This window comes from Panthera leo, chromosome A2 (genome assembly GCF_018350215.1).
Source record: "Panthera leo isolate Ple1 chromosome A2, P.leo_Ple1_pat1.1, whole genome shotgun sequence".
Lineage (NCBI taxonomy): Eukaryota > Metazoa > Chordata > Mammalia > Carnivora > Felidae > Panthera > Panthera leo.
Window position 1 is genome coordinate 13,812,071 of NC_056680.1, and position 27,462 is coordinate 13,839,532.

Sequence of the window (27,462 nt, forward strand, 5' to 3'; positions counted from 1 at the left end):
GAGACTCAGCCAGCCTAGTCCTTTATAGCCTGCTCTTCTCCTTGAATCGTTTCCTCCATGTCACTCTCAGCGGCTGGCATGTCCCTTTTGGATTCATGCTGCTCTTGCTTTCATCCCCAGAGTGCCAGCCATGTGGCTGGATCCACCTTTGCTCATCTGCTCAGCTCCCCGTGGGTGCCCACATTTTCCTGGGTGCCTGAGGGGGTCTTCTGGGGACTTTCTCTCCAGGCACCTGCAGCTGGCAGTACATTGAGTTACTCTGTCCCCAGTGCAGAAGGCAGGGCTCCTGGCAGCCTTTGGGCTGGTTGCCCCCCAAATAGTGCCTCATGCCACCTCCCCTCCCCAGAGGCTGCATTCTTTCTGGGTCGTTCTCTGAGCCTCGTATCACTGCCTCCCCTTCCTGCCTATTACCCCTGGTTTGTAACTGATTATCCTCGGGGGCAGGGTTGCCCGTTGGTCTTTGTCACCAGAAGGAGACCCAGTGATGGCCTGGGGACTTGTACCCCCAAGACTGGGCCACTGTGGGACCGTTGGGCCCCCTCTCCAGAGAGTATCAGCAGGAAGGCACTATCCTTTCCCTAAAGCTGAGAAGCCTACAGAGGGGATGGGGGTAGGGAGGAGCTGGTTAGGAACGGAGGGACGTCTCTGCTGCAGCTTTTGTCTTCAACAGGCTTTGCAGATCAAAGCAACGGTCACTCCTGTGGTTCTTTTGAGAACAATGTCCTTAGGGTTTTATGCAGGTGCAACAGCTCACAAAAATGACCCACTATTCCCACCCTGTCCCATTGATCATGTCCTGGATAGAGTGGAGCCAGGACTGTCCCATCGTCCGCTTTGGGGCCAAGGCTCACTGTCTCTCTCCTCTCCTCAGGACCAATTCTGACTCTGCCCTGCACCAGAGCACAATGACACCCACCCAACCAGAGCCCTTTACGGGCGGGTCCCAGGATGCACACCAGAAAAGAGGTATTGACGGGCATCGTTCCTTGGGTCAGGCGAGTCCAGTGGGTGGCCCCTATGCTCCCAGAGGTCACAAGCTCGAAGATGGAGAGACCGGCAAAGGATGAGTCAGTGGGTGCTATGGGACAAGGGGAGGGGTGTGGAAACTTGTAGAGGTGGTGCTGCTTGATTTGGGTTTTCAAGAGTACCCAGGAGTTTTCTAGGCAGAGAAAACAGCCTCTGCAAACACTCATGGATTCAGGCCATAGCCCCACAGATGGGGGCCTTACACGTTCTGTCAGTTGTAGTGGGCAGCAAGCCAAGCAGAAGGAGGCATTTATCAGCTCATGACCAAGGAGTCCGGAGCTAGAGAGGTTCGGCTTTAGGTGCAGCTCTATCCAGGGCTTCATACTTCCTGGCTTTGCTGCTCAGAACCCTCTTGATTCACCCAGAATGTGCCCATTCTGCCTACTGTGGGTGGGAAAGGGGCTGCTGCTTTCCCACCTCTTCCCCAGGCTCCTCTCTGACCGAGCCATGCATACACCCCTGGGGCAGATCGGTGCCTAGGCCCCTGGTCTCTCCTCAGGGAGAGCTGGGCACTGGGGCAGTGTCCCCAGGACCTTCTAGGACGATGCATGCCATCTGAAAAACTGGGGCACCATCACCTAAAGAGAAGGACAGTGCTGTGTGGCCAGCCTCAGGAAACCCCAGCAGGCTTGATCTGCCCAGAGGCACTGAAACCAGAGAATTGATCACGTACAGTTAAGGTCCAAACACCCATTTTGGAGTAGCATTGTGCTGTGTGAACATGTAAACATACCAGGGAGCTTCTGCTATAGAGTAAGGATTATCAACCAGAATTTCGCCCCTTGGGACGGTGGCGGGGGTGGGGGGAGGTCTCCGCATGCCATCTTCCTGGGATCCCTGTTCATCAGACAGCAAAGGTGAAATTGCAGAAGGAACTGTCTCTATAATAAAAGTGAGGATTCCAAATGTCCGGGGGTGAAGAGAACAGGGCATCTGGTGTTCCACTCCTGTTCCCAATGTTGGAAGCTGTTCTTGAAGGGGCTGTCTCCTTGGTGGGTTCCCCAGGAAAATGGGACTTTCAGGGTGGGCTCTCCAGGGCAAGTGTCATCTCTTGGGACTCTGTGACCATGGAAAGGAGCTGCAACCCAGGAGGCCCTTGGCAGCTCAGAGTCCAGTTGTCCTTGGCCTGGGGAGAGGGGAGACATGTTACCTGCCCCTGTTTCTCCACGAGGGGCCCAAGAAGTGATGGGGGCAGGAGGGAGGGAGGTGGTTAGCCTGGCTTCCCTCCCACCCCCCCACAGTTCAGTCTCTCTGGTTTTTAAGAAGGAGGAGTTGACCCATCTGGCTGTGTTCAGTATGGCTCTATTGAAAGTGAAAGACTGAACTTCCAATAGGTGTAAAGAAACTGGGTCTCATAAAGAAAGTGTTTAATCTCACCTTAACCAAAAGGTCCTAAGAAAGGGGCCTTCAGGCACAGCTGGTTCCAGGGCCTTAAATGATGCCCATCCAGTCCTCCAGACCTTCCCTGCCCTCCTCTCCTCCTCTGGGGCTGGCTGGCATTGCAACTAATTCATGAGGCCACAGCTACCGTGAGTAGACCAGCCAGCCCCGGCTCATATTGAGCAGCATGGCTTAGGATGCAGGTGACCACAAAGAGGCAGGTAGGGTGAGGAGGCCGGGAGAAATTCTCTGCTGTTCTCTGCAACCTGAGGCCTCCAGGACCTGCCATGGGAGGCAGAATCAATACATGTCCTCAGCTCCAGAGCTCCCGTTTTCATTTCTTTTTGAATCACAGGGTCTCTGGCTTGTTTTTTGTTTTTTAAGTGTTTTTTTGTTTTGTTTTGAACGAAACCCTTTTTTGTACTCTAGTGCAGTCCCCAGAAGTTACTGTTGGGGCAGTTACACTTGTGTCATGGTTATGACCCTGTGTGTGTCAGGGAAGCTCCCCACTTTGGTGCCACATAGCTTCAAAGTGAAAAGGTTCTGATTTTCTTTCTCTTCCCACCCCACCCCAGTCTTACTATTAACAGTCCCAGGAATGGAGGAAACCACATCGGAGACAGATAAGAATCTTCCCAAGCAAGCATGGGATACCAAGAAGGTAAGAGTCTAAGGGCTTTCAAAAACGGTTTTCCTTCTTGATCTTTTTTTTAATAGCCTAGCCAAAGGTAGAGAAATAGCACACCTTCCCTGAAGTGTGAACCTCACTCAGATTTGACCAGGCCTGCCATTAGTGTTAAATAGACCTGCTATACTGGTCAGAAGCCATGAAGAATTAAAACCCGTGTTCACTGTGGCAGCACATATACTAAAATTGGAACCATAGAGAGCTTAGCATGGCCTCTGCACAAGAATGACACGCAGATTCATGAAGTGCGCCGTATTTTCATGTATGGCGTTGGCTGTGAACTAGACTTACTGTGGCGATCATTTCACAGTACATACAAATAGTGAACCTATTTGTCCAAGTCTGTGAAGATACTCAGGGTTTAGAACCTATACCTCCTAATTCTTAGCCTGTGATCTTTCTGCTAACCCGCAGTATTGGGTAATTGTCATTGTTTATACATGGTTACAGTCATCCTTAAACTTCCATTAAGTCTACTTGGAATTTCCAGTTGAGTTGAAATCTCTGTATTACCTCCAGGTCCAGAAACAAATTTCCCAACAACCTACAAAATGTCTAGTGGTAAGATAGAATTTGTGCCATGAGTACAAATTTCAAAGAATTTGAATAGAACAAAATACACTTAACACCAAATCTGTTTTGAATATTAAAAAAACAACAACAACAACAAAAAACTAAAACCCATTGCTGGTCAGGGTGTGGTGAAAGGGGCAGCAACATGCATTGCTCATCCCCCCCAGGAAATCGTAGGGAGGTGACAAATGAACAAACAGCGATGTGTTCCTCAAAGGCAGATGTTCAGAACTTTCGAAATCAACTGGAAACAACTTGAATGTTCGACAGTAAGGGGGTCTTATAAGGAAAGTATCCTCAGTCCCCCGTGCGGAAAGTTCCGCACATGGTGAGTTGGGATTTTTGAAGGAATTTTAAAGGCATGAGTGACACTCATGATGGTACTGTTCTGTGGAAAGAACAGGATAAAGCATAAAACATTTCGAGATAGACAGGCACACCTCATTCTATTGCGCTTTGCTTTATTGTGCTGCGTTTTTTTTACAAATTGAAGGTTTGTGGCAACCCCGTGTTGAGCAAGAATATCAGTACCATTGTCCCAACAGCATTTGCTCACTTTGTGTCTCTGTGTCACATTGTGGTAATTCTTGCAATTGTTCATATTTTTTCATTATTTGTTATGTGACGTTTGATTAATGATCACCACTCAAGGTTCAGATGATTAGCATTTTTAGAAATAATTTTTTTAACTCTTTTTTTTTTTTTTTGAGAGAGAGAGAGGGTGCAAGTGAACAAGGGGCAGAGAGAGAGAAGTGGGGCTCACCCGGGGCTCCAACTCATGAACTGTAAGATCATGACCTGAGCCAAAGTCAGATGCTTAACAACTGAGCTACTCAGGCACCCAACTGTTTTGTTTTGTTTTGTTTTGTTTTTAATTTATTCACTTTGAGAGAGAACATGAGCAGGGGAGAGGCAGAGAGAGGGAGAGAGAGAATCCCAAGCAGGCACTCCAGTCTCAGAGAGACGGAGAGAGAGAATCCCAAGCAGGCGCTCCAGTCTCAGCGCAGAGCCTGATGCAGGGCTCAAACTCATAAACTGAGTTTGAGATCATGACCCGAGCTGAAACCCAGAGTTGGATGCTTAACTGACTGAGCCACCCAGGCACCCCAGTGAAGTATTTTTTAAGTTTATTTATTTATTTTGAGAGAAGGAGGGAAGGAGGGAGGGAGGGAGGGAGGGAGGGAGGGAGGGAGAGAGAGAGAGAGAGAGAGAGAGAGAGAGAGAGAGAACATGAGTGGGGGAAGGGCAGAGAGAAAGGAAAGAGAATCCCAAGCAGGCTCTGTGCTGTCAGGCCTATGTGGGGCTCGATCTCACAAACCATGAGATCATGACCTGAGCCAAAATCAAGAGTCCGTTACTTAATCAGCTGAGCCACCCAGACGCCCCAGCAGTAAAGTATTTTAATTAAAGACACATAACTTGTTTTTTTAAAACACTGTCATTGCATACTTACACTGCAGGATAGTGTAAACATAACTTCTTTGTGCACTGGGAAACCAAAAAATTCATTTGACTTGCTTTACTGTGATATTTGCTTTATTGGGGTGTTCTGGAACTGAAGCTGCAGTATCTCCAAGGTATGCCAGGGTGTACACACAGATGCCTGGGTGTGATAGGACCAGTCCCAGGGGAGACGTGCAAACGGGGCGTGTCCCCTCGAGTGTCAGGTGCGGGCGCCATTGTCAGCCCTTTATCCATGTCTGCATGTTCCAGTTTTGCACAAAGAAGGCATAGGATTTTCATATTCAGGGGGAAAAAAATAATTCAAAAAGAATTCTAACAACCCGAACAAAATCGGGAAGCCACTGAAACACCTAGTCGCAGAGAGGTGAGTGGGTAAAGAAAGACATCAGGGTTGCAAGCAGCCGAATGTGCTGCTGAACCATGAAGACAGGGAAGATGGTGGGGGTTGGTGCAAACACACTCGACATCGTGAGAAAAGAGGGCGGCAGAGCCCAGCATCATGGCTAAACTTTTAACTAGCACGCAAAATGATGTGGCTGCAAGGATGTCAGTGAAGGAATTCCACTGGATTTGTGGGGAGTGGGGTGGGCGGGGGGGGGGGGGCAATGATGGGTGAATTTTTAATACTGTTTAGAAATCCACTGTTATCTCCATAATGTTCGTGGAATGCTTTTGAAAGGTTCTTTAGAAAGTCATTGTCATCACGCTTTGAAAAAATCCGGTAATGAAGCAAGTGTTTACTCACAGAATTAAGGAGCCAGTGGCCAAGTACAAACCTGTCCCTCTGGCATTTTCCGCAGAGGCTTAATGCTGCTGGTCGCACACCACCCCTCAGGGTCCCCAGTCACTGTGGGGCCCCCCCCCAGCCCCTCCCCCCGACACACACACTGGGTGTGCACACGGAGTCTACAGCTCTCCGCCAGTGCATCCACCTTCTTATCTGATAATCCCTAAAGAACACATCAGCCTGAGGGCCTGTGAGGTGGATGGAGAATGAGGGAAGGTGACACAGCCAGAGCCCTCCGTCAGCACGCGGGCTCTGTCCGGTCATGTCTGCCGCCATCCGGCGGGTTTCCTCCTTTGTCCTTGAATGAGAGTCTAGGGGCTCTGCCTAGAGCCTACAGTTCTCGGCTGGCATAGTGGCCCCAGCTCGAAGAGGAGGAAACCAGCCAGGGTCCTGCTGCCAACAGGGTTTCCCTGGGACCCCCTTCCCAGCCCCACAGGGCAGGCAAAGTCTTCATCCTCAGGTGGTGGGTGCGCGGGAGCACGCACAGCCCCACGGTCCCTGTGGGAGCCATAGCTGAGGGACCACGGGAAGGTGGGTCAGCTAGGGGCATGGGGAGCGCCCTCTGTGTGTTCATGGTGCCCGATCTGAGCCTCTTCGTGCTGCCCCACATGATGTACTTTCCTGCCGTAGACAAGTGGATGCTGAGCAGAGGTGGCCCCTGCCCCGGGATCCCCTCCCACTCTGATCCAGGAATGGAATGGGAGGTTGGTTTGGGGTGCCCACGTTTCCAGTGGCTCCACTGCTGAGGTGGTGCCTGGGGTTTTCAGGTGTGTAGACCGGACAAACCACCGTCTTCCCCAAATGCCTGCTGACAAGGGACCATGTCACTCCTCTGCTGTGCCCACCTTATGGGCAGACAGCTAGGCTTGGATGTGCCTGCTGGCCACCAAGGGCAGGGGCTGGAGGTGGGGGCTGTAGAGACCCCTCTGCACATAACTCTTGGTTTTGCCCCTGGGCGTGTCTGGGACAGGCCCCTCTGCCTTTGAGGTTGCCTGGTTCTGGTTTGTGAGACGTTCCAGGACCTGATAAACTCCCTTCTTGCTGAGCGTCTCCGGCCCTTGTGGCATGGTCAGCCATGCCCCGAGGAGCCACAGCACGCCAGGAGGCCCGCTCAGTGTCCGCTGTCTTCTCTTTCAGACGGGGTCCAGGCCCAAGTCCTGCGAGGTCCCCGGGATCAAGTAAGTCTCAGCAGGGCCCACCCTGCATGCCCAGGGCTGTCAGGGCCGCTCAGATGACCGCAGGGCTTCCCGTCCGCTAGCTCACAGGCTGCAAGTCCTGACAAGAGGGGCGCCCCGCCGCTGGCCGCCAGTCAACAAGCCTCACAGGGGGCGGGGGGGACATGGGGCCCTGCTCCCCTTCCCTGCCTGAGGTGGCCGAGCCCCGCCCCCACCACCCCTGCTCAGCTCCAGCTTGCCGGCTCCTCAGACACCCCCCGTCCCTGAGCTGCAGGAGGACCCTCATCCCAGCCTCCTATCCTGCATAGATAGGTAGGCTGCTTCCTGAGGTCCCGTTGGAGGTGTAGGCCGACGGTCATTTTCTGAGCATGGCAGCGCCTGATCTTTTTGCACCAGTCTCCCCCGACACCTCGCTCCCCCGCCACAGCTTCTGGGGAAGAATGGGCCAGCGAGAGCTCACCTCCCCCCTCTGTCTGGCCTTCCCCCCAGCATCTTTCCATCCGCTGACCAGGAAAACACTACAGCCCTGATCCCCGCCACCCACAACACAGGGGGCTCCCTGCCCGACCTGACCAACATACACTTCCCCTCCCCCCTCCCGACCCCACTGGACCCTGAGGAGCCCACCTTCCCCGCGCTCAGCAGCTCCAGCAGCACCGGCAACCTCGCGGCCAACCTGACTCATCTGGGCATCGGTGGCGCCAACCAGGGTAAGGCCAGGCCAGAAGGCGGGACAACTTCCTTCCCTGGCAGAGCTGAACACCTAGTGAGGACAACGCACGGGTTTGGATAAAGATTTGGCAGGGTGACATCCAAAATGCTGGGCATGGAGTGGGAGGCAGAACCTACCACAGGGGCTGGGCTTTCCCAGTATCGCCCAGGAAAGGCATCCCAGGCAGAGGGCACGGCTTTGGTGAAGGCCTGGAGGTGGGAAAACTCAGCGGTGTCCCCAGGGATCAGACAGTGGTTCTGAGGGTGTACTGGGGGCTTCAGAGAGTCTGGGTGAGTCCAGAACATTCTAGGAGGGGAGCCCCCAAGAGTTTGACCCGGCCGGGGTGTGCCGGGCTTTCCCCCCACCTCTCCTTGTCCTCAGCTCTTCGTGGAGGGCCAGGACCAGTCCTGACCTGCTCCCCCCACACTCCACCTGCTTGGGACACTCCAGTCCAGGCCACATTCATGGGGACATCCCATGGGCCCCTCACCTTCCTAATAGCTCCCAGTGCTGCCCAACCCTGCTTCCCTGGGGACGAGCAGCACGGTTTCCCAGTGGCTTGCCTCTTCTGTTCTCTTGCCTGCCCTGACCTGTTGATGCATCCCGTCAGCCCCACCATTGGGACCCGGGCCAACCTGGACCTTCTCTACCTTACATGGCCTCCACCTGCCTGCCCACCTCCCCCACCAGCTCTCAGCCTCTTCTCAGCCAGGATGGCCATGACCTCATGGCTCTCGTCTGCTCAGGATCTTGCACGGGTTCTCGGTTCCCTCCCAGTGAAAACCTGAGACCCCTAGGGCCCAGGAGATCAACTACAGTTCACCCTCCGACTTTGTCTCCCACCCCCCCACACCATCTCCTCTCTGGCCAGTGAGCTCACCTCAGGGCCTTGGCATGTGCCACCTCTCTTCCACAGACCTCTTCCTCCAGGTGGCTGCAGGACCCCTCGCCCACCCCATCCCTGCTCACACCTCTTCTCAATGAGCCATCGTGGCCCCCTGCCCACACTCTCACCTCCAGCCTCTCACTCTTGCTTTTCTTCATTTACCCTGCTGCTGTTGAGTCACTACTTTGCTCTCATCTGTTCCCTGGGCCAGGCCTGGCTCTCCCACGTCCCCACTGTGACCCGCATGTCCCCAGTGTGATTCTTGCACCCATGTTGACTGTGGGATGTGTGGGTTTGCATCCAGGGAGGACACAAGGCAGCCCCAGCAGCCTCTTGGTGGGATGGGCAGAATGTGGACCCCTCTGTGAGTCCGCACATGTCAGGACTTGGTGACCGGTGAGAGCGCTACCTTGCTGCCCTGCATCCTGCCCAGGAGCCGATGCTCGCCCAGTCCATCTGCCTGTCTTACCTCTGTCCCAAGCGTGGTGGGCAGCACCATGCAGGGTTTTCTGAGAGAGAATCACACGCTCTAATTCACATTTGCCACAGCCCTTCTAACCACCCAGGGAGAATAGGCTATCAGGAGGGGTGCCAGTGGCAGGGCAGGGCCCCACTGAACACTGTAGAGAGACTTCCAGGTGAAGTTGTCTGGCCCACGTTACGGGGAACAGAGGCACTTGAGCCGGAGTTGTTCCGGCCTTTGGTGCTGACAGGACCAGAGGCAGGTGAGGGGTGTTATGGACAGTGCAAGTGTTCCTAGGTTTCCAGACTAGGAAATAGAGGCCAGAACAGTGAAAAGCGGGGCAGGACCCTGGCCTAAGAGCATTGAGGCTCTGTTCTTGCGTGTACATACCTGGCCCCGTGCCCACCGAGGCTCAGCCGCTAGGCAGAGGGTGTCAGCTTCCACTGTCCCCCCCAACCCCGGGACAAAGTGAGCAGATTCAGGGGAGCCTGAGACCCATGGCCCCCTGAGAGGTGGGTGGGCAGGGAGGGTCCACACAGGCCTATGCAAAGCAAGAAATCAGCAGGTTGGCTCTGGGGACACTGGAGGGGCCCCCTTTTGTAGGCACCACTGTTTCCTGGTCCCCCCTTTTCTCCTCACGTCTTGGTGTGGCCTCCAGAGCACCACCCCCTCCTCCAGAGGGTCCTTGGCAGCCCCCCAGCACCCGCCCAGGAGCTGTGCACCTCCAGCCCATGCCGAGTCTAAACAAGCACAGGAAAACACAACACATGTGAAAGCCATAGACGCGGGAACAAGCGCAGACCCCGAGCGTGGGGCCCAGACCCTGGCCCGCCTGGCTGGGAGCGTCAGCCCAGTAATGTCTGACATGTGTTCGGTTGTTTGCGAACCTGCCGCTCTAGCTGCTCGCCTGGCAGGGGCTCCGCTTTCTGGGCTCATTTTAAATCAAGCCGAGCCGCTGGCCCCTGGCACACGTGGAGATGGCCCCCCCAGCCCACCCGCCAGTTGGAACGTGAGCCCCTCGAGGAAGAATGGGAGGCTTCTGCCTCCAAGGAGACAGCGGCCCCTCTCGTTCTCTTAAACATTTGCTGAGGTCGTTTTCCTGGTCGTTGGCCAGAACCTGGAGGAGGGCAGGCCCGGGTCCTCCTTCCTGGCACAGCTCCAAGGCCTGCCAGCCCCGCATACGAGGCTTGCGTGCCTCTGGCTGGGCCCCTGCCACCTGGCCTGCCCTCCCCTGGCAGCTTTCCCTGCCCGCCCCAGACTTCCCTTCCAGCTGGCCTCACTCCTTTTCCCAAAGGTGATCCAGGTTGCCAAAAGGAATTCAACAGCAAGGCGTCCGTGCGCCCTCCCAGCCCAACTGGCCTCTCCTGGGGTGGTGGCCGCCCAGTGTGAGACCAGGAGCTCACTCTGCAGCCCAGCGGAGGATTAAAAACTCCCTTGTGCTCAAGATAGACAGAGGCTGGCAACCCAAGCACCAAATCCAGCCTACCGGTGTGTTTTGTCTGGCCCGTGATTGCATGCGTGATGCTTTGAATCAACATCTGAAAATCAGGAGAGTGTGTGTAAAACTCTAGACTTCTGGCTTCTCTTGAAGAATCAGAAGGCCCAGCAGTGGTGGGTCGAGTTCGTATGCCACAGGCCCCTCCTGCCCCTGTTGCCCCACTGACCCTCTCTTGGTATTTGCCTCTGCTGCTCACTGAGCCCTGACGTCTGCTCCCTGGGTGTTGAGTGCTCACAACCCAAAGGATGTCAGAGGCAGTGGATGCTCAGAGAAGAGGAGGGAGCAGCCTGTGGTCCCGACTCTGTGTTCCCTGACTAGGCATCTCCCAGACTCTTCCTGTTCAGGCTTCTTGTCCGCGCCCCCCTTGATGCTGCTGGGTTTGCAGCAGCTTGATTTTGGGGCCCGAGTTCTGTGTATAACTTGGAACCCGGGGTTCTGCCTTGGGAGCGCTCTGCCAGGCCCTCCTGCAGTGCACGGCTAAGTGGAGCTGCCAGGGCGACTGAGGGGAAGTGCAGGCGTGACCGGGCTTGCCTCGCACAGATGACACAGCCAGCGAGCAGCTGCCCTGGGTGGAGAGAAGGCCGCCCGTCATCTCCCCTCAGTGTGTGCTGGGCGCATTCCCACTGGCCTGTGAACCTGCCATCTCACCTGCTGGACCGAGGTTAATCTGACGGCCCTCGGCAGAATGGGGCCAGCTACCCCAGGTGAGTCAGGCTTCTACACCACCGGCCTTGACTACAGGCCAGACTGTCTTGAGAGCCTGCTCCCAACCTCATTAGGGCCTCACAGTGAACTCTTGAGGGTGGCTGTTATCGTTTCCATCGCAAGGACAAGGAGACCGACTGGGAGATCAAGCCAATCCCCCAGGGTTCCTGCAAGCATCAGGAGGTCTCTCCCTGGCACCGTGCCCCAGGATAACCCAGCAGGCCCCAACTGCTTCCATACTGAACTTGACCTCACTCAGCTCCTTCACAACAGACACATCCAGGGATGGGATTCCGGGGGGAGGGGGCCAGGGTGACGGAAGGGGCAACACGGAGCCCTCCTGACAGGAGCTCGATCGGGAGCAAGGGTGTTGGAAGTGGAGAGAGAGTAACTGAGTTTCTAGGTTGGGCAGCCCAGCAGGGCTGATGGTCCAGCATGGAGAGCACATGAGGTGAGAGGAGAAGGTTGTGGACATGAGATGGGGGAGGGGCTGCCAGATACACGGGTCTGGGGCTGAAAGGAGATCTGGCTGAAGGAATAGTTCGTTACAGGGTGGTACAATTTTGAGAGCATGAGGCTGTAGAGGAAACTGCAGCCTCTGGGCAGGACCACCTTGCTTGAAGCTAACCAAAACCCAAGCCAGTTTAGGCAAAAAAGGGGAACCGATTATCTCCCAAAACCAGGAAGCACCACTGTGGCTGGATCTAGAGCTCAGGTGCTGCCTCTCCTCAGCCCCTGATTCTCCAGCTGGCTCTTCCCTTTGCGGCCATATGGTGCTCTCCTCACACAGCTCCAGACCTCCCTTCTCGGAGTTCCATCAGAAGTCCCAGGGCAGGCTCTCATTGGGCCAGTCTGGTCACATGTCCATCTGGGGGCCAATCATGTGGTGGTGCAGAGGCAGGGAAGTGCTGATTGGCAGGGCCTGTGGGACACGTCCCTGGGAGGGATGGCAGGATCAGTGGGATAGTGCTAGCCAGCATGGGGATGGAGCAGGAAAGAGAACAGAGTCTACACAGGTATTGGGGCCTTGGAGGGGGGCACCCTGGGTTTGGTGATTAGGACGCAATGGATTCTGTCTGAGTGATTGGGCTGCTCCCAGCAGTGACCAAGGTGTGTGAGCAGCCCTCTGGAGGCCAGAGTCATGCCCACCCTTCTCTCCTGTTCTCCCTTTCAGGAATGAGCACGCCAGGCTCCTCACCACAGCACCGTCCAGCTGGCGTCAGCCCGTTGTCCCTGAACACAGAGGCAAGGAGACAGCAGGCCCAGCAGGTGTCGCCCACCCTCTCCCAGCTGTCACCCATCACTCAGGTGTGAGGGCGTGGTGGGGTGGGGCGGGGAGGCGTGGCCTGCTCTGCCCCTCAGGGAGGCCTCCCTCTCCTTCCAGGGGCCTATAGAACCTTGAAGACAAACGTTCCCAACATTTCTGGCTATTTGTCAAAATTTCAAGCACGTGAAAATGTATTAAGTACTGGCCTGGAGTCTCTTGTAGCTGTCATGGGCAGATTTGTGTGACTGGGTGTCCTTCTTTATGTCACTTCCCCTTCTTGAGGATCTGGTTGAATTTCTCCAAAATGAGATGTTCAGAGAGGTTTTTTGTTTTCTCAGTTTACCGTAATTTTGTTTCCTCTGCTTTTTTTGGTAGCTCGTATGTGTCTAGGAATTGGTCTCTTTCATCTAGATTGTACAGTGTGCTGTCATATGATCATTCAGAGCACTCCTAATTCTGTTCTTTGAAGTGGGTAGTAATGTTCCCACTTTTGTTTCTGGTTTCAGTAATTTGATTCTTCTCTTTTTTACTTAGTCAATTTAGGGCCTTTATGGCCCTAAGTTAGGAAGCATTCCCTCCTCTTTTGTTTCTTTGGAAGCATTTGAGAAACGCTGGTGTGGATTCTTTAAATATTTGGTGGAATTCACCAGCAAAGCCCCTGGGTCTTAGCCTATCCTTGTTGGGAAATTTGAGGGTTTTTTTTTTTTAAGTTTTAACTTAAATTCCAGGTAGGTAACGTACAGTGTAACATTAGTTTCAGGTGTATGATATAGTGATATAGCATTCCGTACATCACCCGCTGCTCATCACAAGTGCACGTCTTCATCCCCATCACCTATTTCCCCCGTCCCCCGATCTGCCTTCCCTCTGGCAACCATCAGTGTGTTCTTCTCTGTGGCTAACAGTTGGTTTCTTGGTTTCTCTCTCTCTTCTTTTTTTCCTTTGCTCGCTTGTTTTGTTTCTTAAATCCCACGTATGAGTGAAATCATATGGTATTTGCCTTTCTCTGACTTATTTCACTTAGCGTGATGCTCTCTAGTTCCATACGTGTCATTGCAGATGGCAAGATCTCATTCTTTCTTTAAATTTATTTTTACTTATTTATTTATATTTCATTTTTTGAGAGAGAGAGAGAGATTGCTTGAGTGGGGGTTGGGGGTGGGGTAGAGAATCCCAAGCAGGCTCCATGCTAAGCATCACAGGGCTCAATCCTGTGACCCTGGGATCATGACCTGAGTCGAAATTAAGAGTTGGCCACTCAACCAGCTGAGCCACCCAGGTGCCCCAAGATTTCATTCTTTTTTATGACTGAATAGTATTCCTTTTTTTTTTTTTTTTTAAGTTTTTAAATTTATTTTGAGAGAGAGAGACAGAGAGAGAGAATCCCAAGCAGGCTCCACACTGTCAGCCTGGAGCTTGACTTGGGGCATAAGCCCCCGAACTGTGAGATTATGACCTGAGCCAAAATCAGGAGTCAGATGCTTAACCCACTGAGGCACCGAGGAGCCCCCACATCTTCTTTATCCATTTATCAATCAATGGATACTTGGGCCACTTCCATAATTTGGCTATTGTAAATAATGCTGCTGTAAACACTGGGGTGCATGTATCCCTTTGAATTGGTATTTTTGTATTCTTTGGCTAAATACCTAGTAGTGGGATTGCTGGATTGTAGGGTAGTTAGTTCTATTTTTAACTTTTTGAGGAAACTCCGTATTGCTCTCTAGAGTGGCTGCACCAGTTTTCATTTCTGTCATCAGTGCAGGAGGATTCCCCTTTGTCTACATCCTTGCCAACACTTGTTGTTTCTTGTGTGGTTAATTTTAGCCATTCTGACAGGTGTGAGGTGATACATTTGCATTTCCCTGATGATGAGTGATGTTGGGCATCTTTTCATGTGTCTTTTGTCCATCTGTATGTCTTTGGAAAACTGTCTATGCATGTCTTCTGCCCATTTTTTAATTGGATTATTTGGTTTTGGGGTGTTGAATTTTGTAAGTTCTTTATATATTCTGGATACTAACCCTTTATTGGGTATGTGATTTCCAAATATTTTCCATTGGGAGGTTTTTGATGACTGAGTCAATCTCCTTTCTTGCTATATAGGTCTATTCAGATTTTCTATTTCTTCTTGGATCAGTTTTGGTAGTTTGTGTGTTTCTAGGAATTTGTCCGTTTTGCCTGTTTTTTTAAAAATCCCTAATAGGTAATATTTTTGTTGTCTGTTTTTTAACATAACCTCAAGGGCACTATCTACCTATAACACAACTGATAGGCATACCTTCCACTGCCTGGCCTCAGCCCGTTCCCCTCTGTGTCTCCCGCCTGCTTGTTCAGATCAGGATCCAGACAGAGCCATGGGTAGCTTCTGGCAATGTGTCTTCAGTCTCTCGATCTGTGACCCCTGTGCCTTCTCCCTTAGACCTGCCTGCCTTTTCTGGAAACTGTTTTTTGTTCATGTAACCGCCACTTATTAGAGGCTGGGCCTTCTGTTCTCTGTTATATCCTGTAGCTCCTGGTCACATCCAACCGCCCTCAGAGGGCAGGAGCCCCAGCCTGCCCCAGGAACTGTCCATATAGACTCACAAATGTTGAAAACTTCCCTCTAACCAGGAAAAATTTCTCTTTCCAACCCCAAGAAGGCCTGAGCTGATAATTACTGAGTGGCCACACCACCGTCTCCATCACCCAGAGTGGTCTAGGCACAGGCTGCCTGCTGGGTTGCCGGAGTGTGGAGCCCTGAGCCTTAGCGGGTATGCAAGGTAGTGCCCGCCTCTCGGTGTGTGGCAAAGGAAAGGCTCGTTGGGCGCAGGGCACAAACAGCTGGATTAGAAGCCCAGGTCCTGTCCAGGTGCAGCCTAACCCTCTGTGGCCCTGGGAAAGGCCTATCCTCTCTAGGGGGTCCAAGGTCTGGATGTCTCTTTGTTTATCCATAACATCTTTGCTGAGCATGCCAGGCCATGGGGCCCCCCTGGGGACCAGGTACTCATAGTCTGGCCTCTTCTGCCCATGGCCTCCCACGTGACGCCCTCCTCTTCCCCCAGGCTGTGGCCATGGATGCCCTGTCTCTGGAGCAGCAGCTGCCCTACGCCTTCTTCACCCAGGCGGGCTCCCAGCAGCCACCACCGCCACAGCCACAGCCCCCTCCACCACCACCACCTGCGTCCCAGCAGCAGCCGCCCCCGCCACCCCCACAGGTGCCCGTCGGCCTCCCCCCAGGCGGCCCCCTGATGCCAAGCGCCAGCCTGACGCGGGGGCCCCAGCTGCCCCCGCTCGCGGTCACGGTACCGTCCTCTCTCCCCCAGTCCCCCCCAGAGAACCCGGGCCAGCCGCCAATGGGGATCGACATCACCTCGGTAAGCCTAAGATGGGGTCGTGTGGGGCCTGGCTTGGGGGGGGGGGGGGGCGGCTCATGGATCCCAGGGGCTGTGGGAGACCCTCATTGGGCTCCCAAGGCCCAAAGACTCAGGTGTGTGTAGCTGAAGCCTCCTCAAGGCTCCCCTTCAAGACCAGCTTGGCCAGGGGTCAGGGCTGAAGCAAGCACTGCCAGGCCAAGGTTGTCATCCCTTGTACCGATGGGGAAGCTGAGACACAAGCAGGGATCATTTGTCCCAAACTTCACCCAAGATGGACTGTACTGTGTCTGACCGCAAAGCCTCTCCCATGCCCTTTGATGCCCAGTACTTCAACCCTTCCCATCCAAAAACGGCTCCCTTGGGGGCAGGGAGGACACAGAACTCTCAGGGCCTGGGGAACAGACTGCTGGGACTTAGAAGGACAGAGTTGAACTTGGAGGAGAAGGGATGAATCCAGCCCTGTGGTTCATGCAGCACAGTGCCCTGGGCCAGAGACGTGCAATTTAGACCATGGGACTCCCTGCTTGGGGCCTGGGGTCCTACAGCTCAGACCATGGGACCCTTTGCCTGGACCTGGGCTCAGGGTAATGGGTGCTTGATTTCGACCTCTGCACTCCCAAACCTTCTCGAGTGTTCAGACTTTCACCTTGGTTGCCCTGGTGGGAAGGGAGTGGTCTCGGCTATCTTTGACTATATTTAGAGCAATAGGGACTACGTTTAGGGTACAGCAAGCCCTCTCCACTCAGCCCTTGGCTGCCAACCCCAAGATAAATGTCATCAAAACATGATGTGCTCTGCAGAGACTAGGCCCCCTGAGCTGGGTGGGGTAGGTGGAGAGAGACCTGTTTCCAAGCTGCTCTGACCCCTCAGAGGGCAAACCCCAGGGGTCCCCCGGACAAGAATGTGCACAAGCCTTTTCTTTGTCAGAAACAGGCTGGTGTGGGGGCAGCTCTGATGGCGGAGCCTGCTTGGAGTACCTCATTCCCTGACGCCCTCCAGCGGTGATGCCTCACTTTTGAGCTGGGCAGACAATGGAGGCAGGGATGTCTGGGCCAGGTGCACAGATGTTACCCCTCCACCCCCGGGGCTCTCTGTTGCCTTGCGCCCCTTGGGGGCAAGGGCTCTGGTTGCCTCTTTCTTGAGTTCGTGCAGCCTCCAGTGAGCAAGGAGAACATCCCTCTGGACAGTTTCCTCTTTCCAACTCTGAGAAGGCCCGAACCGGTCATTGCCAAGTGACCGTGCTGGCGCCTCCCACACTGATACCTTGCCAGTTGTGCCCCCGTGCCCCTCCCAGGCTCAACCCCTATTCCAGACTACTCAGAACAGGCCACTGAGGAAATGGAGGAGACCGAGCATTTATGGGGCCCTGGGCTGGTCAGCCGGGCCTCAGTGAACAACATGCGCAGAGAAGTCAGGGAGCTTGCCCAGAGGCACACAGCAGGTCCTGGGTGGACTGGGACCAGAGCAGGGGCTAAATCCAGGTCCTGCCCCAGTCCGTCCTGCCCCAGCCCGTCCTGCCCCTGGTGAGAAGCTAAGGCCCTCTGTCCTTCAGGTGAGGAGGTGGCCGCCCCTGGGAGGTCTCTGGACAGCAAATGCATCAGGCTCGTCCCAAGCGGTGCCGGTGTAATGACTGCCGGGTACCGGACGTCTTGCGGTGTGCCCCGCATGGCCTTGTTTGTCGGTCCCACCACCCCTCGAGGTGGGCAGGCTGTGCTGTTGCCCAGAGTCGGCAGCAGAAGGCGGCGGCTGCCTGCCCGGCCCTGGGCCTTGTGTTGCCCACGTGCGTGTGGGTGTGTCTGTGTGTACACAGGTATGGCTGTGTGCACACGTGTGTATGTGGGTGCGGGTGTGTGTTCGTGTGGGTGCTCTGAAGCCTGCCAAGCTAAGGTGGACCCCTCCGCCCCCCCCGCCCCCCCCGACGGTCCTCCGGCGCAATTCCGTGAAGCTGGGTTCTCTGACCACGCCCCCCCCCCGCCCCCGCCCCCCCCAGCCTCCGGGAGCTGGGTTTGGAGACACGTGCCCGAAAGGCCCCGGGCTCCGACAGGGCGCAGGGACCCGCACCACTTGCAGGTGCTCCTGGTACCGTGCTCACCCGCTGGGCGGGGGGTCTTCGGGGGGATGCTCGGCGGGGAACGGCCAGTCCCAGGAAGCCAGGCCCGGGGCCCCTCGCGCGTCCTGACCTGTCTGTCGTCGCAGGCGCCGGCTCTGCAGCAGTACCGCACTAGTGCCGGCTCCCCGGCTAACCAGTCTCCCACCTCACCTGTCTCCAATCAAGGCTTCTCCCCCGGGAGCTCCCCGCAAGTAAGGGACACCGCCTCCCCCCCTCCCGGCACCCCGCGCCCCAGCGTTGCTTCGCGCCCCCCCCCCCACGTCCCCCACCATCTGTGCCTCGCTCCATCCCATCTCGTCCACTCCGCTGGGGCGGGGAGGAGAAGGCGCCGCCCCACCAGGCCCGGCTCAGGAGCTGCCACGTTCCCGCCGTGTCTTTGTGGCCGGTGCGGAGCCCGAGCTGGAGGCGGTGGGCTCTTCACCTGCCTTCGTGACTTCGGTGTTGGCCACACCCCCAGGCTTCTTGCCAGGGTCACCCCGGGGTCCCACAGCCTGTGCACACATCCCCACGCGGGCCTGCCCGCCCGAGGCTCCCCAGAGTGGAGGAGGGCTCCACCTGCTCTGGGGCATAGCTGAGGCGGTGGCCGGCCTGTGACTGGGGCTCTGACTCCTCAGACTCTTCTCCCTCTGCCTCACAGAAGGGTGTGTCCTCACAGGAAGCTTCTCTGAGTGGGGTCCATGTCCCCATCTCACAGACGAGGAGACTGCGGCTTGCCCCAGGCAACAGGCGGGGCTCGACCACATCCATCAGATTTGGGTTTTTTCCCCAACGCGGTTGGACCCCAACCTGTGACACACATACATGCAACATACCCCCATCTGGGTTCCTCAGGAGTCCCCTTAGCACAACTCTCAGCTTATAACCAAATTCTGTCTGCAACATTCCACCAGAGAGGAGGTGCCCACAGAGCTGCCATCAGGGCCCGAAATTTCCAGGCTATAGAGCCTCCTCAGGACCCCGCCATGCCGTCCCCAAAATGTCACCACGCTGAGAAGCTCCTAGGAGCCTCTTAGCAGTGCCCGAGGCCCTGAAGCCTCATTTTTGGTCCAGGGCACAAAAGAGAAAGGATTTTCCTCCCCTCCTAAAGAAGGAGAACAGCTGTCTCACCAGGCAGGACCGTGCAAGAACAGTGTTGAGTTCCCTGGTCCAGGGGACGTGTGGCCCGCTGTCCCCATTTCCCCAGCTCTCAGAAGTACGCCCACATGGGGCCCTGTGTGTTGAGATGGCAGGTGTCCTGTTCAGGAAAGGCTGTTCTCATGGTTCCATCTGCTGTAGGAGGAGCTCTCCTAGGATCCTTCCTCCACCACCCAACAGTGGCCTGGGGTCCTGCTGGGACCATCTGTGTGCAGCTTCCTGCTCCATAGGCAGGTGGGGAGGGCATCAGTGAGCTCAGGGCAGGCCAGAGGTCAGTTTGGTATCTGTGGGCTCTGGATACATCGACACCGGTTCTGAGCCCTGGTGGCTCCCGAGAAGTGTCTAGTTTGGTCACGTGGTGTCATGGGATGCCGAGGGAGGGGAGAAGCTGGTCCAGGCAGGGGAAATGGCGAGTGGGGCCTATTCCTGAGGCTGGTCCTTGAATAATGTCTCTTTTTGTACAGGAGGCAGGAGAGGAATTCGGGGGTGGAGCAGATTTCTCAGTAGAGATTTGCCTAGACCAAGGCGGGTTGGTCTATCCTCGGCAGAAAGCGTGTTGCCGTCTTGTGAAGCCCGTGTCTGTGTGTTGGTCTGTCCATCCATCCACTGGGTGCTGGCAAGGGAGGTGGGCCGCTCAAGTGGCTGTGAGGTCAGGGCTGTCACGTTACCTGGACCGAGCCAGACACGGGCCTGACATGGCCAAGAGGCCCACTAGGGGGCAGACCATGCCGGGTGGGCGGCGCCAGGCCTGGCTTCATGCTGCACCTGGATCCCTAGGTTGCACTCAGTGTGGCCCCGTGGGCCGGGGCCTCCCCTCACCTCCCCGGCCTCGAGTGGACATTGTGTCTGTCTGGCTGCACCTCGGGCCTTAGGCAGCTGGCCTTTGGTACTGTGTGCTGTGCTCCTCCCTTCCACCCTGAGCAGACCTTTCTGGCAAACTCTGATGGCAGCCTCACAAACGAAACCTTAGCCTGGGTCCCCTGCTTGTGATGGGCCTCTTTGAGTCCAAAGCCACGGGGATGGAAACAGGTACCCCAGAACAGACCTGCTGCTTCTTCTATGGGGAAACCCATCCACAACCTTGCAGCCCCCTTTTCCAAACCTGAAGCTGGCTATATTTAGGGCAAAGGTGGCATTTTTGCCACATTGGCCGTTTTTCTTTCTGCTCTCAGCCCACTGACCAAGGAGGAAACAGACTTGGTGTCCGGGCTGGGGATCTGTTTCCTGCGGCCTGGTGCCTCATGTGAGGTCTGGCCACGATGCACTGGCTGTCCCTCCTCCCGTCCTTGTCCCACCGGGCTCCATCCTGCTCTCTCTCTCTGGCATCATAGGAATAAGCAGGGGCTCCAAGCCCTTGTTTCTGGTGTCTCTTTTGCCTATGAGGGTCCCCAGTCCCTTGCTCTTCTGCTGGGAGCAGACCTGTCTCCCGGCTAGCCGTGGAAGAATGGGAGTTGGGCTGCCTGCCCACCCATGGGTCCTCGGGTCCCCCAGGCAGGCAGCCATGGACAGATAGGTAGACGGGGCTTTCTGTGTGCCTGTCTTATGTTCGCTTGGCCAGCATCTGGCTCTGTGCGCCTGTCCTGTCCACATGTATGGCCTGCTACCATGTCCCATGTCTCCCTGGGGGCCTGACAAGGTTCGCCAAGTACGCTTCTCATCCTGAAATTCAGAGCACCTACTGCCTTGGCCCCGGTCACATACTTTACTCTGGAACCCTTCAGGCGGGGTTCCCAATCCCTGTGGCCCCCCTGTCTTCCATCTGATGGAAACCAGGTCACCCATTCCTGGGTTCAAGTAGAGGAGATGGGGGATGGCTCTTTGGGGGCTATTGGGGTACTGAGGCCCCCCAGGAGCAGGTGGCAGAAAGAAACATCCTGAGATTGGGGAGCACCCTGCTCAGAGTGAGCCAGGCACCCCTCCATCCTGGAAGTTGTGGGCTTTCCCAAGAGGCCTGAGGTAGATGCTCAGCCTCCTTTATCCTGAGCATCCTCCAGGAAGTTCCAGGGGCCTCCCTGTGGGCACAACCAGCCTGAGCCCCAGCAAGCCCCTGACCTGGTCCGGGGGACCGTGATGACAGCGGGCCTCTCTTCTGTCTGCAGCACTCCTCCACCTTGGGCAGCGTGTTTGGGGACTCGTACTATGAGCAGCAGATGGCGGCCAGGCAGGCCAATGCTCTGTCCCACCAGGTGAGCGGGTGCCCGGGTCACAGCGCCCACAGCTTACCCGGACGCTTACCCGGACCCCGCCCGCCCCTCGGGCGTGAGCTTCGCTCTTAAGGCTCCCTCCTGTCTCCAGGCCTTGGAAGGGGTGGCTTGGCTTTGCCTCCCCAGGCATCTGTGCCTGGCCCACAGAATGAGGCCAACAGCAGAGGGGGAGGAAGGGTGGGCGGTGAACACTGGCAGGGACAGGCAGCGGCTGTAGCATCGGTGCCTCAGCGTGGGCCGTGCATGTGGGTTTGCCGGGAGGTAGAGCTGGCTCCGTGTGGAGGCCAGGGTCCGGGGCGTGTGGGCATGAGAAGGGTTGGCCGCTTCCCGGAGCAGGTCACGCACCCGTCCCTCCTTCCATCCATCCATCCATCCATCCAGTGAGCCCTGAGGGGGCCGTGTGCAGGCAGGCCTGGGCAGGTTCAGAGAGGGCGGAGGGGGAGACCCTGGGCATAGAATCTCACGCTCAGCAGCCCCGAGTGTCTGAGCGTGGGTGCTGGGCGTCTTGCAGAGGAGGTGGTCCCGGCTGCCACAGGGCAGGCCAGCCGGCAATAGCCAGGGGCTCAGCAGGGCCGGCCTCACGCCTGTGTGCTTCCCCTGGCAGCTGGAGCAGTTCAACATGATGGAGAACGCCATCAGCTCCAGCAGCCTGTACAGCCCGGGCTCGACGCTCAACTACTCGCAGGCGGCCATGATGGGCCTCACGGGCAGCCACGGGAGCCTGCCAGACACACAGCAGCTTGGCTACCCCAGCCATAGCAGCATCCCCAACATCATCCTCACAGGTGAGGCCACGTGTGTGGCATCCTGGGCGGGGGTCTCGGGCAGAGTGGGGGGCCCGGCAGCTGCGAGAGGCCTCATCCCCGGGAGAGACGGCGCCCCCGCCCTGCACGATGAGTCGTGACAGGACTGGGCCAAAGGAGGCCAGACCCCACCAACTTTGACTCGTTGCCGGGTTGTGGGACAGGCCAGGGGGACACACGCCAGACCCTGAACCAGGCTTCCAGTGTCCCATGCTCAGAGCAAGAACAGGACAGAGCCAGTCACTCACCCAGCCCTGCATCTGCTCCCCAGGTCCCTGAACCCCATTAGCTGAGAATAGTGGGATTGCAGGTGACTAGGGGGTGGGCCCTGCATGGCAGGGCTTGTCACATGCAGCCAACATACATGCGGCAGGCCACACAGCAATGAGCATCCCAACGAGCACAGCGCCCAGGCTCCTAGGGACATGCATAGCACATGTGAGTAAGTCCCTACTCCACGTGGCATAGAACCCAGACCCTTTGCTGCCTCTGCTCCACCCTGTAGATTGTGGGTTTTATTGAAGAAAGAAGCAATTTCCTTATAAGCCAGGACTGTCTCAGGATTGAGGGTGACACCCCCTGGTGGTCCCACTGACCTCTCCAGGACGGAGAAGTCCGTGGCCAGGACCCCTAGAGGCCTAGTGCTTCCTCCCTACCCCAGGGGTGTGAGCAGTGGTCTGCAGGAGATGCTCTGGGGGTGGAAGCTTCAGACTTGAAAGAAGGATCAGGCTCCTGGGATTGCCACAACAGCCCAGAAGGACTTTTATACCCCTGTCTCAGACTGGGAAACTAAGGCCTAAGGTCTCATTGCAAGTAGAGGAGAGAGCCTAGGTTTGAATCCGGGTCTCTCTGGGGAGAACTCAGACATCCCCCCAACCCACAGGGAGGGTCCCTGATGCACACGTGCACACACACCCCGGTTTGCTTCTCAGTGGCGTACAAGGAGGAGACCTCCTGGCAGAGCAGGAGAGGCCCCTGCTCCTGCCAGGTCACACTAAACATTTGACCTGGCTCCTAGTTCAGGGCTTCCCAGCCTTGGCACTGCTGATAACGAGGGGCTAGATCTTTCTCTGAGGTGGTGGGACCATCCTGTGCTGAGCAGCATCCCTGGTCTCCACCCACCTGATGCCAGTAGCATTCCTTCTTCTCTAGTCATGACAAGTAAAAATGTCCCTAGACGTTGCCAGTGTCCCCTAGAGGGCAACCCCCCATGTAAGCACCCCTGGTGTGGCCCAAGCCCCTCTTCCCTGAGCATTGACAGGGGCCGCGGAGTCACAGGGCGTGGGGTCAGAGAGCCAGGGCCACGCTGAGGCTTGTTTGTCCTGTGTTCCCCCCCTACCCCCGGCTCCAGTGACGGGAGAGTCCCCTCCCAGCCTCTCTAAAGAACTGACCAGCACACTGGCCGGGGTCGGTGATGTCAGCTTCGACTCGGACAACCAGTTCCCCCTGGACGAACTCAAGATTGACCCCCTGACCCTGGATGGACTGCACATGCTCAACGACCCCGACATGGTCCTGGCCGACCCGGCCACCGAGGACACCTTCCGGATGGACCGTCTGTGAGCTGCACACCCGGCACACCGCCGCCCAGCCCCCGGCTCCATCACCCCGCCGGTCAGTGGTCCCGACGGCGTCTCCCTGAGCCCAGGGACGGCCGCGCTCCGTCCTTCGCAAACGGCCGAGCTTGTGATTCTGAGCTTGCAATGCCGCCAAGCGCCCCCTGCCCACCCGCCCGCCCCCCAGCTGTCCACCTCCCTTGGGAGGCCGCGTGTCACCCCCGCGGAGCCTCCCTGCGCGTGCTCTCTCGCCCCCTACCCTGGGCCATGAGCCGTCCCCCTGTAAAATGCGGAAAGCGTGTTGGGGAGGGCCGCCGGCCTGGAGGGGGCGCTGTGGTTCACGGCGGCGGTGGGCTGAGGTGCATTTTCCGACTGTTGTCCAGCTCTCACTGCCTTCCTTCGTTCCTGGTCCCCCGACCTGCCCGCCACCCCCAGCCCCAGGTTAGGTAGAGAGCCAGCCCCACCCTGCCAAGGGGAGAAGGCACCAGAGAGAGGGGCAGACACAAAGCGAAATAAACACTATTTTGACTGCTGTCTTTTATATTTCTGAGCACATTCAGAGAATGCTAGAATCCATCCCATGGAGGTAGAACATAAAAGGTGTGAACAGAGCATGCAAAGCAGCTAAATCTTCCTGGGGCCCTTGCTCCCGCTTTGCCCACCCCCAGCCAGGTCCCTCTGTGGCCGCCTTTGCCCTGAAAGTGAAGCCCCCGGCCAGGACGAAAGGGCCTTCCAGGGGGGATGCATGTGCAGGCAGGGGTTGTTTCTGGGGGTTGTTTTCATCTCTCAACCTGTTTTCATCTTTTCTTCTCTGTACCTTGGTCACTGTCACTGTTATTTAAAGAATGGGGTCGGGAGGGGGCGGCCAGGGCATTTTTGTTGTGTTATTGTTTGTTTGTTTCTTTTGGTTTGTATTTCCACTTTGGTTGTAGACAAGTAGCTGACTCTTTTGATCCAATACTTGCCTGAGAGCATGTTTTTATTCCAGAAATCCCATGTTATATATTTTTTAAGCTAACTGGAAGCAGTCTGCTGCCTGCCCGGATCTGAGCTGTGTCTCTGGCCGTTTTAGCTAAGGCCCACATTGTCTCAAAACGGAAGGGCTGAGTGAGGGCGGATTGGGCCTGGTAGGCTCTCTGGCAGAAGCTTGAGGTGGCTAGAGGTGCCTCCGCTCCAGCCACGTGAGAGGCAGAATTCCAGGAGGGAGCCACGGCTTTTATGAAGGGTCCCTCCGAGACCCAGCTCTGCTTGGCCATCCTCAAGGTGTCCGCTGGTCTTCAGGGAAGACTAGTCCCAGACCCCGAGACTGGTGGCAACTGCAGCCCCTCTGTCCTGACGTCCCCAAGATGAGGCTGTCCTCTTGCCCCCCACCCCGAGAGCCAGCTGACATCCGTCCCCTTCAGCTACCCCTTTCATGGTTCTTCCCGGCAGGGCTGGATTGGGGGGACAGAGAGCAGTGTTGTCGTAGCGGGAGGTTTCCAGGTGCCTCTTGAAGTGCCTCCGGAGGCCGTGGTGACCATCAGGGCTCGGCCACCGTGCCGGGGGCTGTCCCTGTACCCTCCAGGCCCCGGGAGGGGTGACGGGGCTGTCTTTGTTTTCCGTCAGCTGCTCTGAAATAGGAACTTCTGTTGCAGTCCCTCCAAAGCCGCATCCTGAGCTCTTGCTGGCTCCTTGGCCTGCAGGCCGGGCCCACACCTTCTGCTCGGTGTGATTCTTCTCTGTGGCGTCGCAGCCACTGCCTCTGGGTCTCAAGAGCCCTTGCCTCTGTCCGTGGGAGCCAGATTTGATCTAATGACATCCATCTCTCTTGTTCCTGGGCCGGGCTGTTAGCACGTGGCCAAGTGACTGGGCTGCCACAGGTGTAAGAAGGCCCCCTCCTCAGTCATTTGGCCCCTGATACCCTCGTCTGGGCTAAGGGACACGGGGTTAGTCCGGGTTAGTCCGTCCAGGTCAAGGGCCCAGCCTCTTACTGAGGTAGGGGCTGGGAGCAAAGAGTGAGACTTTTTTTTTTTTTTTTTTTTTTTTTTAAGAAAACTACATGTACATAGAAGAGTTTGATTACCATTAGACTTGTATGTAGAACTTTTTTAAAAAATGGCCTTAATAAAATTATAAACCTTCCTGGATGCAATTTTCAAACAAGGCATCGTGGACCCCATGTGGGAGCCTCGTCAGCCCGTATTTCCTGTCTGCCCGGCACCCAGTTCTCAGTGCAGATGGGCAGGAGAGGGAGGGTGTCCACCCCTGCAGCCTGTTTCCAGCATCCTCTTGGCCAGGGGCACAGGCGACATTGTATTTACATGGCCACTTCGGCTCATGAGGGGCATAGGTGCAGTTTTCCCAGGGAGGGGGTCCCAGCCAGGAGCCAGTGGCCAGGCATCCCTGTGTCCTCAAAGGGTTCATACCCCTGCCTGGGCCTGGGCAGGCCTCCTGAGGTCTGCAACAGGGGATTTTGTTTATTTCTTAAATATTGCTTCTCTACTAAATATTCTTGAATTGCCAAGACTTCCTGAAACAGGACAGCCTAAGGGAACCAGCCCTTTAACTTGTGATGTGAAAATACTGTGATTTCAGGCGAGCTGCGCCGTGAGGGGTGGGCCGGGGCCCCTGAATATTGTATATAGACCCCGCCGCCTGTGTCCTCGCTCGCTCGTTCTGGACAGGCCTGGATGCTCAGCCCACATGAAGTCAGAGGCTAGGCCTGTCTGTCCCCCCACTGCTGCCCCCTGAGTGCTCCTGATTTCAGTCCCCTACAGCTGTGCGAATTTCTGCCCCAGGAACACAAACCGAACAGTGTGTTCCCACCTGCCTCAGTTTACCCTCTGTCCTCCAAGCCCCCAGGGCAATGAGTTTATTACCCCCACAGAGGCTTGTGGGCCAAAGTAGAGCCCGGGGTCAGCCCCTCTCTGTGTCCTTCAGAGAAGAGGGTTTATGCCACCACCCATCAAAGTCACCCCCCACACACAGTGTCCAGGGCTGATGTGGGGGAGGAGAAGGGGTCTTGTCGGGATCGTGTTCCCTGTCACAGGTACCCATGCCAACCTCCTCCTCCACTATGTCCTTACCAGGGAGAAGACAGGCAGCACTCTTCGGGGCATCCCGCATTCCCCCCACCCCCGCCATTCTCCTCACATGCCCTGCTTCCTTCTGACATACTTCTGGGCAGGAAGCGGTGGGGGTGGGGTGGGGCCGCCCCTTGGGGCAAGAGGCCCTGAGACCCTCAGTGGAAAGCTCAGGGGGCAAGTTGACCCTTTAGCAAAATTCAGGGGCCACAGCTGACAGTACCCAAAAACTGTCTACACTCTCCTGTGGGGGATAAGCCAGAGAAGGAGCCCTAATTGTGGTGGGTCCAGTCCCCCCTGCCATTGCTGTCCATAGGACTCCCTGGGACTAGCAAGGCCTAAGGGGAGGGCAGCCGTGTGTGTTTGGGGCCTTTCCCCAGCAGCACCTCCACCCAGACCTCCCTGCTGGCTTCTGAGCCACCTGCCTGCCCCAAGGGTGTGCACTGAGCACAGGGGTCCTGAGACACTCAGGCTGGCCTTTGCAGCCTCTTTCTGCTCTTGTCTACTTGTGGGTTTTGGGGGGCTGGGAAAGGAGGGTTCTGATGTCTGTGTGTTTGGCATGATTTCTTTGGGTGGCTGAGCTCCCCGGAGGATGCCTAGCCAAGTGGGCCCT

At 56.3% G+C, this 27,462-nt stretch overlaps 1 protein-coding gene and 1 non-coding gene across 11 annotated transcripts in view; both read left to right on the forward strand.

Moving 5' to 3' along the window:
* The window catches only part of CRTC1 (CREB regulated transcription coactivator 1), a 71,191-nt gene extending 46,863 nt beyond the window's left edge, over positions 1-24,328 (forward strand). For 3 of the 10 annotated variants that reach the window (XM_042928952.1, XM_042928953.1, XM_042928954.1), the window contains 10 exons: positions 872-966; positions 2,982-3,067; positions 7,056-7,096; positions 7,583-7,803; positions 12,532-12,665; positions 15,669-15,980; positions 18,177-18,281; positions 21,324-21,410; positions 22,033-22,213; positions 23,583-24,328. In XM_042928952.1, the coding sequence (XP_042784886.1) occupies positions 872-966; positions 2,982-3,067; positions 7,056-7,096; positions 7,583-7,803; positions 12,532-12,665; positions 15,669-15,980; positions 18,177-18,281; positions 21,324-21,410; positions 22,033-22,213; positions 23,583-23,794 (1,474 nt within the window). In that variant the 3' untranslated portion in view covers positions 23,795-24,328. The remainder of the gene's footprint in view (positions 1-871; positions 967-2,981; positions 3,068-7,055; positions 7,097-7,582; positions 7,804-12,531; positions 12,666-15,668; positions 15,981-18,176; positions 18,282-21,323; positions 21,411-22,032; positions 22,214-23,582) is intronic. The other 7 variants (XM_042928956.1, XM_042928960.1, XM_042928955.1 and 4 more) reach the window with 5 other exon arrangements.
* Positions 3,251-3,354, forward strand: LOC122214648. The gene has a single exon (XR_006200029.1). It is a non-coding gene; the product is annotated as a U6 spliceosomal RNA (small nuclear RNA).
* Positions 24,329-27,462: the final 3,134 nt, after the last annotated feature.